This window comes from Octodon degus, unplaced genomic scaffold (genome assembly GCF_000260255.1).
Source record: "Octodon degus isolate 3935 unplaced genomic scaffold, OctDeg1.0 scaffold00002, whole genome shotgun sequence".
Classification (NCBI taxonomy): Eukaryota; Metazoa; Chordata; class Mammalia; order Rodentia; family Octodontidae; genus Octodon; species Octodon degus.
In genome coordinates this window covers 29,412,318-29,429,471 of record NW_004524578.1, presented here as the reverse complement: position 1 = coordinate 29,429,471, position 17,154 = coordinate 29,412,318, and the positions used below count along the sequence as shown (strand labels likewise).

Sequence of the window (17,154 nt, the reverse complement as noted above, 5' to 3'; positions counted from 1 at the left end):
CAGGACATTTTTTTTCTTTTTCTTAACAGACAAAACCCAGTGTTCTGGCTCAGGGGCAAATTAGAAACAATAAATAAGAAATGATATTGAGAAAATTTTAATTAGAGTATAAAACTGAAATCAGACAGAAGAGTTGGGAGATAGCCAGTTGAGCCCAGAAGGACTAGGTTTCCCGAAGGAGTAGGGCACCCGGCAGCTCAGCTTGAGGGCCCGCCACTCCTTGACGGGCGCTGTGTAGCTGGAGTTGCTGGGCTGTGGCTGAAATGCTTTTGAGATCAAGAGAAAGGTTGCTGGTTGTAGTCCTGGAGAGGATCACCCACAAGCAAGGTGCGCGTGGACTCCGCAGGCCCTCAAGTGTGCCGGGAACTTAGCAAACATTAGTACAAACAAGCTGCCTTTTCTGGAATAACTCCTTTTTTGGTTTTTTTTCAGAGTTCCTGAAATAGAGTTAAAGAATGCTAAAGGTCTGTCAAACGAGAGTGTTAATTTGTTAAAATCTCGCCTAGAGGAACTGGCCAGAAAACACTGCGGGGAGGTAAGTGTTAGAGATGAACAGTGATACTCTGCATGGTGCTCACCAGCATTTGCTTTCCTGCCTTTTCCAATTCAGTGTTTTTTAGAGCATGCTGTTTCTTATTGGTATCTGTAAAGAGGGACTTTGTTACTTGCATTTATTTAATTTACAAGATGTTTGGATTATAAATTGTAGAATGTATACAGGTGGTGGTCAGCTAACATAACCCAGTCACACTTTATGCACAGTTTAAATCTCATACCATGATTACATCTTTATTTGAACTTGTTTGTTAGAAAATGAAGAAAAGTTTTATTTGTTTGTTTGTTTGTTTTGTTTTTGTTTTTTGGTACTAGGGATCAAACTTGGGACCTTGTGCTTGCCAGGCAGGCACAGAAAAGTGGTTTTTGTATATCAGGAAAACTTACTATCTTCCTTCTTGATAATTAGTGGTTATTCTTCTTCAAGGCAGGCATGGTGGCACACAGGTGTATTTCAGGACTAAGGAGGCTGAGGCAGGAAGATCAAGAGTTCAAGGCCATTTTGCACTGTGAGGCCCTGTCCCAAAAACAAGCATAAGAAAAGATCACTCCTTCAGTGTCTCTTCTGTACCTAAGCATTTTTTTTTCAACTCTCATTTTATTTTATTTTTAAACATTATTTATTCATTTTTTTTTATTGTATTTGGTACAGGGTCTTGCTATGCAGCTTGGACTCATAGTGATCCTCCTGTCTCAGCATCCCTGGTGCTGGGATTATAGGTGTGTGCCACCACACCTGGTTTTGCAATTTATATTCTTTTTTTTTTTAATTTTTTTTCCATAATTTTATTGAGAAACAAATAGCAATGAGACAGTTTCCAACCAAATTGGTAGGACAGTTTCAATAATTAACACATTGCATACATTCTTCCTAGTGTACCTAAGCATTTACATGAGCTCAGTACTAATTGTTGTGAAAGTCCAAGTCTAGATATGAATTCTCCCACAGGTGGCAGACTGCAGGAAAGCAGGACTAGGTGAGTCCTGGGAGCAGAGTAGTACTGATTTCTCTCGGGCAGCACAGGCCAATTTCCTTTACGTATCATCCTTCATTCCCTACTCATTCAGTATCAAGTTTAATGTGCTAGTCAGCTTTTGGTTGCTGTAACAAATAACTAAAATAACTGAACTTTCAAAGAGAAAAGGTTAAATGTGGAGATTTCAGTCCAAAGGGGACCAAGCTGGTAATACATGAGCCTCTAGACACAGGAGGGGGACATGAAAGGGACATTCTAGGTCCTAACATCCCTAGGCAGTCCATGTTCCACAATCCTATCCTATAAGAACTAGGAAGAGTGAGGAGGGGCCAGCCTAGGGCTCTGCACTTGTCTCTCCATTAACGAGACCTGAAGGAGCTCTCACCTCCTGGAAAGTGACTAGGCAGCCTTCCACCTGCATTCCGTGATGTTGTCCGTCACAATGCCATCCATGAGGTGCCTTTTGGCTATAGAAGTTGTGTCCACTTAGCCAGACATGGTGGCACATGTTTGGCAATCCCAGTGTTCGGGAGCCTGAGGCAGGAGAATTGCTGTGAGTTCAAGGTCAGCCTTGATGACCAAGGGAGTTCAAGGCAAGCCTAAGCCACATAGAGAGATCCTGTCTCATAAAACTAAAAAGAAAGAAAGAAAAAAGAAATTGTTTCTGCTTAATTTGCTATTTGTAGGAGACCAGTAGTTGGTAATTTATAGAAAGTGATTATAAAAGGAGCAGAGAAACCTAGATCTATGGAAATTATTCTAGATTTCTTTCAGGTATAAAGGGGACTCTTACTGTCTAATGGAAAAACAATATAGTTACACTGAAAATTCACCTACAGAAAATCCTCTCTCTGGTCTCTTAGATTCATAACTTGTAATTTAATTATTTTTGCTTTATTTTAAATTAACTTTTTTTATATATAATTATAGGTATACATGCAATTGTACAAACACAGAAAGACCCCATGCACCCTCTACCCATTTGCCCTGGTGGTAACATTTGCAATGCTTGTATATGGTAGCATAACCAGGACACTGAAATAAGACACATTCAATACAGAAAAAGGATCGCCAAAAGGGTCCCTCACTCTGCTCTTACCTAGCCTCCCCTTTCGTCCCCCATCTCTCTTTTATACCTGGAAACCATTAACTTTTCTAAATTTCTATACTTCCCTCATTTGAAAGATGTTACATACAATGTAATTAGGATTGGCTTGTAGGATTGGCTTATTTCACTCAACAGGATTCTCTAGAGAGTCCTCCAAGTTGTTACATGTATCACTAGCAGTTACTTCTTTTCCTGGATAAGTATTCCATGGCATGGATATACCATTGTCTGTATCTAAACATTCACAAGGCGAAGGGGCTCTGGGTTCTTTCACGTTCTGGGCTATTTCAAATAAAATTGCTATAAATATTCATATATGCTCTCCATCTTACAGTGGAGTTACGTTCTGATAAACCCATTGTAAGTCAAAAATTAAGTTAATACACCTAAAGGACTGAATGTCAAAGCTCAGCTCAGTAGCACCCTGTGGAGCAGCAGACCCCCACCTTTTTTGGACCCAGGGACTGTTTCATGGAAGACCATTTTTCCAAGGACAGAAAGGTAGGGTATTGGGGTGGAGGGCTGGGGTGGTTACAGGATGATTCAAGAGTATGCAGCTTAGTTCCTTCGCATGTTCAGTCCACGAAGAGTTTGTGTACTCACTGACCTAACAGGAGGCAGAGCTCAGATGGTAGAGCAGGGTATGAGGAGCAGCTGTAAATACCGATGAAGCTTAACACTGCCCAGTTCCTAGCAGGCCAGGTACTGGGAGCCACGGACCTATAGGATGACTTTGCTGTGATGTGACCACTTAATGGGTCTTTTCCTTCCACATCTTCATGTCCTGTTGTGCCCAATTATTGCCTGTGCCAGTAGTGGTGTACCTGTGGTGTGCATGCCAAGCCAGCTGTGCGTCATGGAAAGCACTAAAGGCTTCACCATCACTGGTCTGTGCCATGGCCCCAGCTATGGGGGACCCCTGTTGTAGAGGATCCATTGTTTCTCCTGATCATGTAGCTGACTGGGGTCTGCAGCTGGCTGTCACTTTTCTTCTTTATTATTATTTTACTCTATTTTTTAATGTGTTTGGTACAGGGCAGTTCGGACTTATAGTGATGCTCCTGTTTTCAGCCTCCCCAGCGCTGGGATTACAGGCATGCACCACCACACCAGGTCTCTGTGGCTGGCTCAGCTTACCTGGGGGTGGAGTGGGGCTGGCAGCAAGCATTACCGGGGATCCAACCCCAGTCCCTGCATTTGCCTAAGCAAGTGCTTAGTCTGCTGAGCTATCTCAAAGGCCCTTTAAACTTCTTTTGAAATAAGTTGTTTTTAAAGTAAAAAAATTTAGAAATGGATATTGGAGATGCTTGTACAGCACTGTAAATGTACTTAACATTACTGAATATACACTTACTGTTTAAGATGATAAATATTACATTATGTTTATTTTGTCACAAATAAAAAACATAGTACTCACCTGAGACATCCTCATGTAATGAGGTTTGAAAAGCCCTTGAATGTGGGAATGCACTGCACAATCACTGTTGTTCGTCTAAGTTTTGTTTTCATTTTGTCAGAAGTTTTAGGAAATTTAAGACACACATAGTTCTAAAGGTGCTGTTTTTATTTGTAAGTAAAGTAGTATAATTAAGCATTAAAGCATGGCTTTGGGATTCATTGTGGTATGGCATTCACTAATAACTGAGTATTAAAATGAGTCACTTAATTACTAGAATGGGAATGTACTCTCAAAAACACATGTCCTTCAGCACTTCCTCTTGCCTCTGCATGATTTTTAACCTGTACAACAGCTTTTTTTTTTAAATCACTCCATAACTTAAGTTTACCTCAGATTCTGTTTTTGAGAATGAGCAAAGTCAAATTCATTAATTCCTTCAACAAATATTTATTACCTGTCTGCATGCATTAGGTGCTATTGCGGCACCAGGAAAACCATAGCGAGCAAACCACTGCGCTGCCCTTTGGGGAGAGCAGACAGAAAGTGGTGTGACAGCTGTATACCAAACCAGGCGGCACAAGTACAGGGAAGAAATGTGATGGCGAGGAGACCAGGCGGGGCTCTGGAGGGACGATAGGCGGAGTTCCTGCCCTCTAAGATTTGAGCAGGGCCTGAGGCAAGACAAGGAGCCACATGGCATATTAGGGGGCAGTGTAGAGAAGGGGTTTTTTCATCCGCTCTCATAAGTTTCATCAGACTCACTAAAAGTGCTAGTAAATGAAATAAATCAATTAAAAAAATTCCTTGGCTTCTGGTTTAGAAATGTTCTCTCTGACATAACAGAAACTGCCTGCTTTTTTTCCAGCTTTCCTTAGACGAGCTTGGCACTTAGTCTTTAGGCTGGTGTTTTTCAAGTCTAAATCAAAATGTATCTTGTAGGGCTAGCCAGGTAGCTCAGTGGACTAAAGCTCCTGCTTAGGCAGATGCAGGGACCGGGGGTTCAATCCCCATTGTGCTGTGCTGGCCCCGCCCCTGGGGCACTCTGGCCAGTTGAGACTGGGCATGGTGGCACGTACCTGTAATCCCAGCGCTTGGGAGGCTGAAAACAGGAGGATCACTCTGAGTCTAATCTGGGTAGTGAAACCCTGAATACCCTGTACTAAATACATTTTTTAAAATGTATCCAGTAAATACCATAGTTCTGGTGGAATAAAATATATTAACTTCACCCAAGAAAGTTGTGGTTTCTTCACATTTATTTCCTGAAAGATAGACTACCAAGTGAACTGACTATATATATTCTTGCACAATTCCTTCTGTTTTTAATTTACTGTCCTATTAAGTCCTTTTAAAAACTGCTTGAAACATACTAAAGCTAAGAAATCTTGCATGACCTCGTTAAAATTGAGGCAAAAGAATCCTCAGGCTACGATGCCCGTCTGTGGAAGTGGCTCAGCTCTCTGCCAGGGTCGGTGGAGGGGAAAGTCCGTTTTCTTCCTAGCCAGCTCTCACTGTTCAGAAGCTCTCCTCCTCCGTCCTGTCCCCTGTGAGCTGATCACCGTGCTTCGCCTCTGTTGGCTTGTCAGGTGATGATATTTGAACTGGCTTACCACGTGCAGTCCTTTCTGACCGAGCATAACAAGCCCCCTCCTAAGTCCTTCCATGAGGAGATGCTGGAGAGGCGCGCTCAGGAGGAGCAGCAGAGGCTGTTGGACGCCAAGCGGAAAGAGGAGCAAGAGGTAAGACGTGCCTCCCCTCGCAGCTCTGGGGGACCTGGGGGCTCCTGTGGGTCTTCATTCTGTCTCTGTCCATGAAAAAATTTATCTGTACATTTTGCTCAGTGTTTGTTTCAAGAAATGTGGAGTTGTGTGAACAGAGGCCTAAGAGTCACAGAAACTCTGTGACTGGCTCCCTCGCATAAATCAGCATGTTGCCCCTCAGAGCCCTCACGTAGGGATTAAAAAAAGAAACGAGAGAACCAGGTGTGGTTGCGTATGCCTGTAATCCTAGCACTCAGGAGGCTAAGGCAGGAGGATTGGAGGGTCACCAGGAGTTTGAGGCCAGCCTGAGCTCCGTAGTGAGTTCAAGACCATCCTAGACTGTGTAGCTATACCCTGTCTCGAATAACAAAAAAAAGAGAGAGAAGAGAAAAAAGATCTGCTAACCAAGCTTCGTGTAGTCTTTCTGAGCTTACCAAGTTTACAATAATTCACTCAGCTTGAATGCTATGTGTGGTATGTGTATTACATGGGATTGTACCCAGTGTCTTCATTCTGAGCTCTCTTCCCATCCTGCCCCACTTCTTTTTTTTTTTTTTTTTTTTTTTTTTTTTCAGTGCTGAGGATTAAACTCTGGACCTTGTGATTGCTAAGCAGGTGCTTATGCCACTAAGCTATATCCCCAGCCCACCCCAACCCCTTTTTAAATTTAATTTAAAAAAAAAATTGAGATAGTGTCTTGCTAGATGGCCCAGACAATCTGTGGTCCTTCTGCTTTAGCCTGTCAGAGTACTGGGATTACAGGCATGCTCCACAGTGACCAGCCTTGACTTCTTCCTTACCTGGAACAAGTATCCTGCACCTTAATAAGTAGAAAAAGCCAAGAACTAAACTGTTATTTGTGCTTACCTGTTTGTATGGGATGTGATCTCCTACCTTACCTTTCAGGTGTGCACCACGATGCCCGGTCTCGTGGCTGGCTCAGCACACCTGGGACAGAGCTGGCGCAGCATGTAGTACCAGGGATTGAACCCTGGTCCCTGCGCTTGCCTAAACAGGCACTTAGTTCACTGAGGCATCTCCCCAGCCTTTCCTATTTAATCTTTGATTGACTTATCTAGAACATATTTTAGTGCAGGTTGTAGAAAGGAGAGCTTGGTTTATTTTTTTTTCCTGGATATTTTCTTATCATGTTTATTAAATAATCATTCTTTATTAAGAGTATTTTCCTAAAAGATTTAATGAAGTCCTTTTTTATTATGTCTTGTAATATGTTCTGTACAAGTATACTTGAACTAGTTATCTGTAGTAAGTTCTGTTGGTAAATTATCTAATATGATTACATTATCTGCTTTTTCTTGCATCTTTGCACACTGTTTTAGCTCGACTACCTCATTTTACTTCATATATGTGTCTTGGTGAGGTGGTACACATACCTATTTTGTCTAATTCTGTTTACTTCCCCTTCCTTTCTCTCCCTTCCCATCTCCCCATCTCCAGATTCCCTTTCCGTTTGCAAAAGAACTGTCTCTATATTTCCTGTTATCTCTCTTTTTTATTTTCCTTTCTATATTGTTTATACTTTGTGTTTCTTATATAAAAGAAACCTGAGCTTCATACAGAAGTGATGTATTTCATTAAGCGCTATGATCCCAAGGTACATCCATTTTTCTACCTACAAATGATTCATATTTGTTATGACTAAGTAGTTCTCCACTGTGTGCATGTAGTGTATCACATTTTCTTTATCCGTCCATCTATTGATGAGTCTGTAGGCCACTTCCCAAGGTTCAGCTGTTATGAGTTGCTAACACACTCTTTAAACTGTTGTATCTTTAGAATGTCTCAGTATCTGACAAGTCAGGCCTACCCTTCCCTACCTCCATCTTCCACTGTTTTTTTCCTTTCATCACTCTCACACATTTATTCTTGTAGATGCAATGTCAGATTGTTTTCGCAAAGTCAACACAAAACACATAAACCTTCTTGGATGCTCATTGAAATAGCACCAAACTTACATAATTATTTAGAAGTTAGCATCTTGATAGTATTCAGATTTCCCATCCAGGACTATTTATACATTCATTTTGACCTGGCTTTTTTGTTCTTTCTGCCTTGTTTTCTTCACCGAATGTTTGTTAGCACTTCTCCTTGTGGCCACACCCATTTTGCTGCTGCTTATCTCCTAGGGGATTGTGTAGCCTTATCATCATTTAGGGTGTACAGTTCCTTATCTTTAGAAGATAGTGGATATTTAGCTAAGAATCTTGTTTTGACACAGTGCCACAGCTGTCTATGTGTTTGGGGTATGTTTTCACACTTTCTATTATTCTTTATCATAGTTTCTGGTGAGTCTCTTTAATAGTTTTGATTCTTATCATGTTGAATTTTAGGGAACTAATAAAAAATGGGCTGAGACCAAATTAACCATTTTTAATACTCAAAAGATTGACTGCAGAATGTAGACAATGACTACAGAGCTGGGCCATCACCCCCTGGCTGGTGCTGGGGACAGCGCCACTCACCTGCAGCAAACAAGCGCTGGGCCTCATGGCACAGAGCAACCAGAGTGCCAGTTCACAAGCAGGTGTCAGAGAGGACAAGAAGAGTGAGAACTGGCAGCCTGGCTGCAGCGAACGCCCCTCTGCTGTTGGTAGAGAAGTGAAGGATGCCCAGAATGCCCTCCCCGCAGTCTCCAGACCTCAGCCAAGAGGCCCTTGCCAAGGACCCTCTCACAGCATTCTGCACTAGGGCTCTGCATAGTTGTACCTCTTAGGAAAAAGGGGCTTGGGTTATTGACTTTCCCAAAGACTTTGTAGCTCCATAATTTACACATTGTATGGATTTCAGAGATTGGCATCTGATGGTGGCTTGATTTATTTCAGCAACGTGAAATCCTTCATGAGATTCAGAAGAGGAAAGAAGAGATAAAAGAAGAGAAAAAAAGGAAAGAAATGGCTAAGCAGGTAGTCTGTGAATTTTGCTACACTAAGATAATTTATTTTACTAATGATAAATGTTTTTATTTCCATTGATATTTTACTTTCTATATTACTATTAGTAGCAAAGTTTAAAACAAAACACTGAAAACCTTAAGCAGTCTCAAAACTTAACTTATTGTGTATTGAAAATTCCCCCAAATAAGTGGAAAATTGAGTTATAGATCATCATGAGATGACTCGGGCTTGTACAGTTACAGTAACTTCCAGAGTCTCTCCCACTCAGCAGTATGGCACATGGATGCAAAACAGAGACAAAGAAAGTTCTGCAGATGAGGAGCTCTGAGACGACCAGTGTTTTCAGTGGAACAAAAGGCCATGAGTCCAAAAGTGTATGGATTTTATTGGCGTCTGTTATGGTTTGTGTCTCGTTGTCCCCCCAAAGCCTCATGTCGTCATGGGGTGAGGACTTCTAGAGTTTGTGTTAACTCATGATCCACTGGGATTATGTGTGATCCAAGGCTGGGATTATGGGTCTTAGTACTGCTGGGATTACCCATAGCTGGCTAAGTACTGGGAAGTACCCATAGGTGTAAGTACTTCCCCTACCCTAGGGCAGGTAATTTGCATTACAATGTAAGGTGGGAAGAGAAGCTAGCTGCTTGAGCTGCTGCTACCCCTACCTGGCGCTCTTGCTCTTTGCCACCACCATGAAAGGTTGCTTTCTGCTCTGTGCTGCTCTGCGTTGGACCCAGCTGAGTATGGACTGAAACCTCCAGTAACTGTGAGCTAAATAAACATTTCCTTCCTTCATTTTGAGTGTCGGGTATTTGTCCCAGCAACGAGAGAAGAGTAACTAAGACAGCGTCAATCAGAGAGGTGGGCAGAGGTGGTTTCAGCGTGCTAGGGAAGAAGAACTCTGCAGGCATTGACTGTAAGGAGAAACAGCAATTTGTCCCAGGCCCAGAGGCTCTCCAGGTAGTGGTACAAGGGATAGTGTCATGTATGCAAGGCTGGCACCTTTACTGTCAAGGAAGCGTTCTGAGTTACATGGCCTTATCAGCTGAGATGTTAGCCAGCCGCGTAGGCTGTTGCTTGCGCCCCCACTCCAGCCATCAGCAGTGGGCATGGAGGGAGGGCATTCGTGCCTGTGTGCCCTGACAGACACATTGGCAGCCAGACTCAGGCACATTCTTTTGGCCAACTGAGGAAGCATGTGCTTCCTTGTAGCCAGCTCTGCTCTCTCAGTGATAGGGTTGAGGTAAAGGTCAGATAAAGATCAAGGCCAGGGGCTTTGTTTCTCAGGAGAGTACAGCTCAGCAGCTTCCCACCAAAACTTACCAAATGAACCAAAGTAGAGGAGACTGAAGTCTTTACAATGAACAAGAACTAGAATTCTTAATACTCCAATATAAAACTATCTGTTTGTACTGAAGAGTGAGTAGAAAGTATGTATGTAGCTGAGCTTTCATCCAGGGAAGGATGACTAGACCCAGAAGCAGTGGCGCTTTTTTCATTTTCCCTGATTCTGGCTCAGTCAGAAAAAGTAAAACATTTTTGGAGAAATCCAGAAAAAAGTTTTGCTCATTCTCTGTCTTAGAAGTATTCCATTTAACTTAAGGGACATTGTTAGTGTGTTAAGAAATGGCACCAGTGTGCCAATAAGTACTACTTAGCTAAGTAGTACTTGTTGCTGTTTGGCTATGACCTAGCCAGTTGACACTGTGACGTGTTTTCCTCATACTTTATGTGTAGAACTGACAGTGCTTTTCTTTCTGTGTTATATACTTATGTCAACAGAAAAATATACTATCCTGTGTGAAAACACAATGCTGTGTACAAATATGAAACATTATTTCTGTTTCCACCAGCTTTCCTATCTCTTAAAACTGTCACCTGAACTTCGGCACCTAACCCTAGCACATATTTGGTGGGGAGGGTTTATAAATTTCCTTATAGCGGACTTCAAAAGTATTGTATACATTCACCTTAAATAAAATTTGCATTTTGTATGGAATTGAAAACTAGATACTATGTTTGTTTTCCATTTTTTTACTTATTCCTAAATTGGATTTTATGATTTTACTCTCCTAGGAACGTTTGGAAATTGCTAACTTGTCAAATCAAGACCATAGCTCTAAGAAAGACCCTGGAGGACACCGAACACCTGTCGCTATGCATGGAGGGTCTCCTGATTTTGTAGGAAATGGTAAACATCGTGCAAACTCCTCAGGAAGAGCTAGGTAAGTCCCTGGGATTTGTGATCTGGGAGAATTAAAAAAAAAAGTAGAAAATTAAAACAATTTACAGTGAAATTTTCTAATAGGACTCAGTAGCTTTTTCAAAGTCTATGTATCTTAATATGTGAGTTGTATAAAGCCAAATTTTCATATAATGCTTTCCAAGTATCCTTAATGAAACCAGTTTCATACTTCAGACCCCTTTAAAACAGCCTATAACACTTTACAATCTTACCATCAGTACCATTTGATTTGACTTGTTGTGACATACTTAGTAAATGTTTCCATTTTTCTTCCATCTCGTATACACTTCACTCTCCAGCGCCTTAGGTCTAGCTGTGGGCATGGGCACACTCCCGAGTGGGCACGGACAGGACACCCTCTTCATAGAAGGGGCCCCATTTGTTGCTGGGCTCTCCTCATTGTCGCTGAGGCAGCCTGATGGGTTGTTCCTATCGTGGGACGTCACCCGGGAGACCCTGCTGCTTCCTCCATATCCCTTCCCACAAGACAAACTTCCTTGTCTGTTTTTCCTTTACATTAGCAAGGAATCACATTGCAGAAGCCATTTATGAATGGTTAGGTTATTAAATAATGTAGAAACCTCAGCTTCTTAAGATGTCTTTTGAGACTTTAAGCAACACTCAAACAATTCTGTGAAAAGAAACATTTTCACTACCAAACTAAAGATCTAGATGAACTTTCAAGCTATACTTTGTCAGAGAGAACTATTTTAGCCTTTTCCCGATGATCTACTTTTTTTTAAAACAGTCTAGAAATCATTTTGATATTAATGTTGACCTACTATTAGGATAAACTTTTTTTTTTTTGTATTTAGGACAGAGTCTACAGGGTCTCACTACATAGATTGGAAGAATTTTTTTTTCTTTTTTGGGGGCTGGTTCAGGCTGCCTTACAGGCGTCACTACGCAGATCTGACTTGTAGTGATCCTCCTATTTTCAGTCTCCAAAGTGCAGGGATTACAGGTGCGTGCCACCACACCCAGTCTCCATCACAGTCTCAGCACACCCCGTGGGTGGGGCCTGCACAGCACTCAGGAGATTGAACCCCAGCCGCTGCGCTCTGCCTAAGCAGGAGCTTTAGTCCCCTGAGCTTTCAGGCCAGCCCTTAATTTTTTTTAATTACCCTTTCTGTTAATAATTCCTTTTTGAGGGGGCCTGCCCTTTAGCTCAGTTCTTTTAAGTGGCTGCTTCAACAAAGCAGTCAGGCTCAGGTAGCTGTGGTTCCATCCCCACAACAGAAGCCAGCCAGTCATGCCTTGAAGGCATTCGGACCAAAAAAAAAAAAAAACCACTTAAAGGGCTGGTGAGATGGCTCAGTGGTCTAAAGCACCTACTTAGAACAAGCTTAGCAAAGCACAGGGACCATGGTTCAATCCCCCAGCACCACATGCCAGCCAGCCCCGCCCCCTGGTGGGCTGAGCTGGCCACACACACACACAAATAAATAAATAATTAAAAAAAAACAATTCCTTTTTGAGAAATACCTCCTTATTGAGTAGGTTATGGCTTCCTTGTAACGCTACCAATTTAGACTATCTTGGCAACTAGGCTTCCAATAGGCAACAAGTTGTTGGAGAATTTCACTAGAAAGTATTTTGCAAATTCCTATTGTGTTAGAAGTAGATAAATGAAGGGCTGGCCAAATATCTCAGTGGATTGAAGTGCCTGCAAGCAGGCTTGGGCCAGAGGTTTGATCCCCAGGCCTGTCATGACGGCCCTGCCCCTGGGTATGCTGAGACGCAATTGAGACTGGGCGTGGTGGCATGCGCCTGTAATCCCAGCTCTTGGTAGGCTGTAAACAGGCAGATCACTGTGAGTCCGATCTAGTAGTGAGACCCTGAACACCCTGTAAACCCTTCCCGTAAAATAAAAAAAAAATTTTTAAGAAAAGGTAGATAAATGAGAATCAGATCTTTTCAGACAGATAGAAAACAAATTTTTAGGGGCCAGGGAGATAGCTCAGTGGGTGCAAGGTCCTGAGTTCCATCCCTGGTACCACAAAAAAAAAAAAAAAACCACAAAATTTTAAAGTGTGAACATTTTTATATTTATAGCTAACTGTAAACTATGACTCCAACATTAGACTTGCTTTTGAGATCAATGATAACAAATTTATTCAAAGAAGGTGAGAGAGTCTCTTTGCCCTTGATATGAATGGAATAACTTGATGTAAACTCTGTAGAATGGCATCTCAAATAAAACAGCGTTCCATCAGCTTCAAAGGACAAAGGTGAAGAGACAGTTTCCATCTGGTTCATCTCTTGTTTGCCAAGTTTGTTGCACAGATCTGTGTGGAACTGTGCTCTCACTGCTTTGCCCACTGACTGGGAAAGAACGGGTCTTTCTTAAAGAATAGTCTCGGGGCCAGGGAGATGGCTCAGTGGAATAAGCACTTCCCTGGCAAGCACAAGGGCCTGAGTTCAATCTCTGGTTCCGCCAAAAAAAAAAAAAGAATAGTTCTCATGCTTCTTTAGTTAAGAAGTAAAGTCTTAGCTAGATGTGGTGGCATGTGCCTGTTATCTCCACACTTGGGAGAATGGGATAGCAGGATTGCCTTGCATTCGAGGGCAGCCTGGGCTATGTAATGAGTTTAAGGCCTATCTGAACGATACAGCTCTTTTTTTTTTTTTTTTTGTGGCTGGCTCAGCTCATCCTGGGGATGGGGGCTGGCACAGCATGTAGTGCTGGGGATTGAACTGCAGTCCCTAGACGCATGCCTAAGCCTGCCTAAGCAGGCACTTTAGACCACTGAGCTGTCTTACCAGCCCCAGCTCTTAATGACTGTCAAGTAAACTGTATGAGCTTTCTAGATGGACAGATCTTTTAGCTGAAAACAAAAGATAATCAGTGACTTTGGATGTTGCCTTTTTATTTCTTTTATTTCTTTTATTTCAAACTCTGGTAAAATTCTTATTTTATCCTCTAGAATTGTTCCTGCAAACAAACTCTCCTATACTACATTTGTCATTTAAACTTACTTTTAAATAAATTATTTTTAAACTTATTTTTACTGTTCCTTTAGTCCTAATTATCCTTTTCTTATAATTCTTAACCCTATGTTTGTATGAATCAGTCATAATGAGATGATTAATATTCTAAAACACCACTACACCAAGCATTCACTCACAGTAAAGAACATTAAGGTGGCTTAGACTAAAATGACCATTAGCATTATCTGTAAGAGGTATAGAGTGTATGTAGAGGGGTTGCTAGATATTTTATATAAGTCTAGTATATTATTTTGAACCTTTGTTTTATCCTTTTCTCTATAAATCTCAGAGTGTTTCTGTTTGCACAAATAACTTGAGAAGTAGAAGTTTAAACAGGATGACAATATACTAGTTATTTGCCTGGGTTTAGAATTTGTAGACACACATGTAATATGGTCTTACCATAATACATAGTTTTGTCACTGATGAAGGAGTGATTTGGGAAGGAGAAGTTGTACAGGATTGGAAGCAGAGGTTATTGTGTATATCCAAGAGAAGGTTGGAGAGGACCTCCAAGGGCAGGGAAAATGGAGAAAAGAGGGTAGTAGCTGAGGGCCAGTTAGTCTCAGGGGCTAGGAGCCTCAGGAAGTTCACCTGTTTTTTACCAGCAAGGGTTGAGGAATCAAGAGAAGAAAAAAATCAGGTTAAGAGTAGGTGGGAGAGGGGGTAGTGTTATTGACATCACAGCAGTGTGAAGAGTAACTAGAACACTCAAGAAATGAAGGCAGCAAGTGCTGAAGTTTCAGTAAGAAGAACAAGAGTGGGTGAGTGGAGCAGGATTGAAGCAGAGAGTGTGGGGACAGGGACAGATTGACCCTATAGGGAGAAGGCTAACTGATGGGCCAGGATCTTGGAAAGAAAGTAAGGAAAGGAACTGAGGATATTCCCTGTGGTCCTTCCTCAGTCTTAGCCCAAAAGAAATGGGTCTAATGCCAAATTACTTTGTAGATGAAGCAGTGTGGACTTTACTCTTCATGGCCTCATATTTTTAGTGAAAGTAGAATCCAAGACCATAAAGAGCAAGAGAGTGATCTCTGTGGAGCACTGTCCAGGTACTGCATCAGTTGTTTCCTCTAAGTGTCCGGTCATGACCATCAGAAGCTCTCCTATCTCATGATAGGAAACAGGGAGGTACACTGTGTAGAGACATGGAGATCTAGGAATGAGGAGAGACAGAAACGGGATAGAAAGAGGAAGGAAACCAGATCAAAATGTGATAAGTATATGTACCAGTTCCCCATGATGAATGTATTTATTATGTATCACAAATATATACACTAACAAAAGGGATAATTTTAAATAAGAATGTTTTCTTCTTTGTTTCACTACAACTCTCTCCCCAATTTGTTATTTTTGCATTATAATCTAGCTTCCAAGCTATTGCTCCCCATCCAAAAGCAGGGGTGGAGATGGGATTGAGTATTTGGGAGAACTCATGGAAGGGAACACTGATAGGAATATCTCCCAAAGGCAAGTGAGAGAATGAATGAGTATTCAAAGGTTGGGAGCCAAGTGGAAAACGTGGCGAATACTCCCAGAGCCTATAAATCCTGCTGTTTGGGAGCTTTCTACAGACAGACAGACAGACAGACAGACAGACAGATGCAGACAGACAGACAGATGCATACATGGGAAAGAGCACATATGGAGTTATTATGGAATTCATCTAAATCACTACTGGCTGATCACCATTCTATGGTAATGACAACATACTGTATTTATGCTGTCCAACATAGTAGCCACTAGAGATGTGTAGTGATTGACTATTAAATGCAGTTAATACTCTTGAAATGAAATTTAAATTTAAATAGTCACAGGTGGTTGGTAGCTATTGCATTGGGCAGCACAAGGCTAGAGTTGGGGGATTATAAATCTCATGTGAGGAAGGCACCAGTCAGGAGTCAAGGAGTTGAACAGCCTTCCCCATAGAACCTTCTGCTTCATTTTCTGCAGACTCAGATGTTGGATTGTGAGTGGGCAAATCAACAGGAGAAATCAACAGGAGGGGCAATTTCCTGTGTTACTTTTAAACTAAAGGGGGAAAAAAAAACATTGTCCAAATTTATTTTTAAGGCGAGAACGTCAGTATTCTATATGCAGTAGTGAAGATTCTCCCGGCTCTTGTGAAATCCTGTATTTCTGTATGGGTAATCCTGATCAACTCCTGGTGCACAAAGGGAGATGTATTGGTGAGTAAATCAGCTGAATTCCCTTAAGTTATTGTAATGGCTAAGATTAAACATGAAGGCACAGCATAGAAAAAACAAAAAAAAAAATCACCATGTTGTAAAAACCCATGTGGTTGAAGGAAGACTATTAAGCAGTTAGTTGCTTATTTTAGTTCCTACTCTTCATGACAAAAAATAAGAAGTTACTAAGAAAGCAGTCAACGTTGGAAATATTGTCAGCCTAAAGATAATTGTGAAGTTATCATTGTGACTTTCTACATTTTTTGACACAAATGGTTGAAATGAGACTCTTTCTTTAAGTGAATCTGATACTGATAAAACTTATATAACAAAATGAATTCTGTTTCCTGTTATCTTGAGAAGTCTGTTGTCCTTCTGATTTTTCCTTTATGAGTGATTGGTTTCTTTTCTATAACAGCTTTTAATTTTCTGTTCTTATGTTGAATTTCTGGAATTGTGACTATTCCTTGGGTGTGGATTTTTTCTGATCATGGTTATTTGGAGTTCTGTGTGCCCCACTTACTGTATGTCAAGTTATTTTTTCATGCTTGGGAAGCTTTGTCCTATTATTTTTGTGTATAGATCTTTTCTGTCCTTTTTGTTATCTTCTGACTCTTCATTGATTCCAATATTCTTATATTGGTCTTCTTTGCATCATCTAGCAGCTGTTAGATTTTTTTGTGGTCCCTTGCTATTTTTAAGAAGTTTTTTGCTTGATGATCACCAACCTCAGTCCCTTTATTTATTTATTTATTTATTTATTTATTTATTTTCAGTACCAGAGATTGAACTCAGGACCTTGCACTTACCAGGAAGGTGCTTATGCCACTAAGCTATATCCCCAGCATGAGTCTTGTTTTCTAAATCTGGTATTTTGTCTTCACATTGGTTGACTCTGCTATGTATACTTTCAATAGAATTTTTACCTTCTGGATTTCTATTTGAGTCTGTATTATGGAATGTAGTTCTTTTCTGTGTTGGGCTTTCATAGTTTCCATGTCTTTCCTAAGCACCT

General features: G+C 41.2%; 1 protein-coding gene across 1 annotated transcript in view; it reads left to right on the top strand.

The window, feature by feature from the left end:
• The first annotated feature begins 438 nt into the window (after positions 1 to 438).
• The window catches only part of Eif2ak4 (eukaryotic translation initiation factor 2 alpha kinase 4), a 94,914-nt gene continuing 78,198 nt past the window's right edge, over positions 439 to 17,154 (top strand). Inside the window, exons 1-5 of the mRNA XM_004623415.2 lie at positions 439 to 535; positions 5,626 to 5,778; positions 8,643 to 8,723; positions 10,791 to 10,939; positions 16,024 to 16,139. Of these exons, the coding sequence (XP_004623472.1) occupies positions 5,629 to 5,778; positions 8,643 to 8,723; positions 10,791 to 10,939; positions 16,024 to 16,139 (496 nt within the window). The 5' untranslated portion in view covers positions 439 to 535; positions 5,626 to 5,628. The remainder of the gene's footprint in view (positions 536 to 5,625; positions 5,779 to 8,642; positions 8,724 to 10,790; positions 10,940 to 16,023; positions 16,140 to 17,154) is intronic.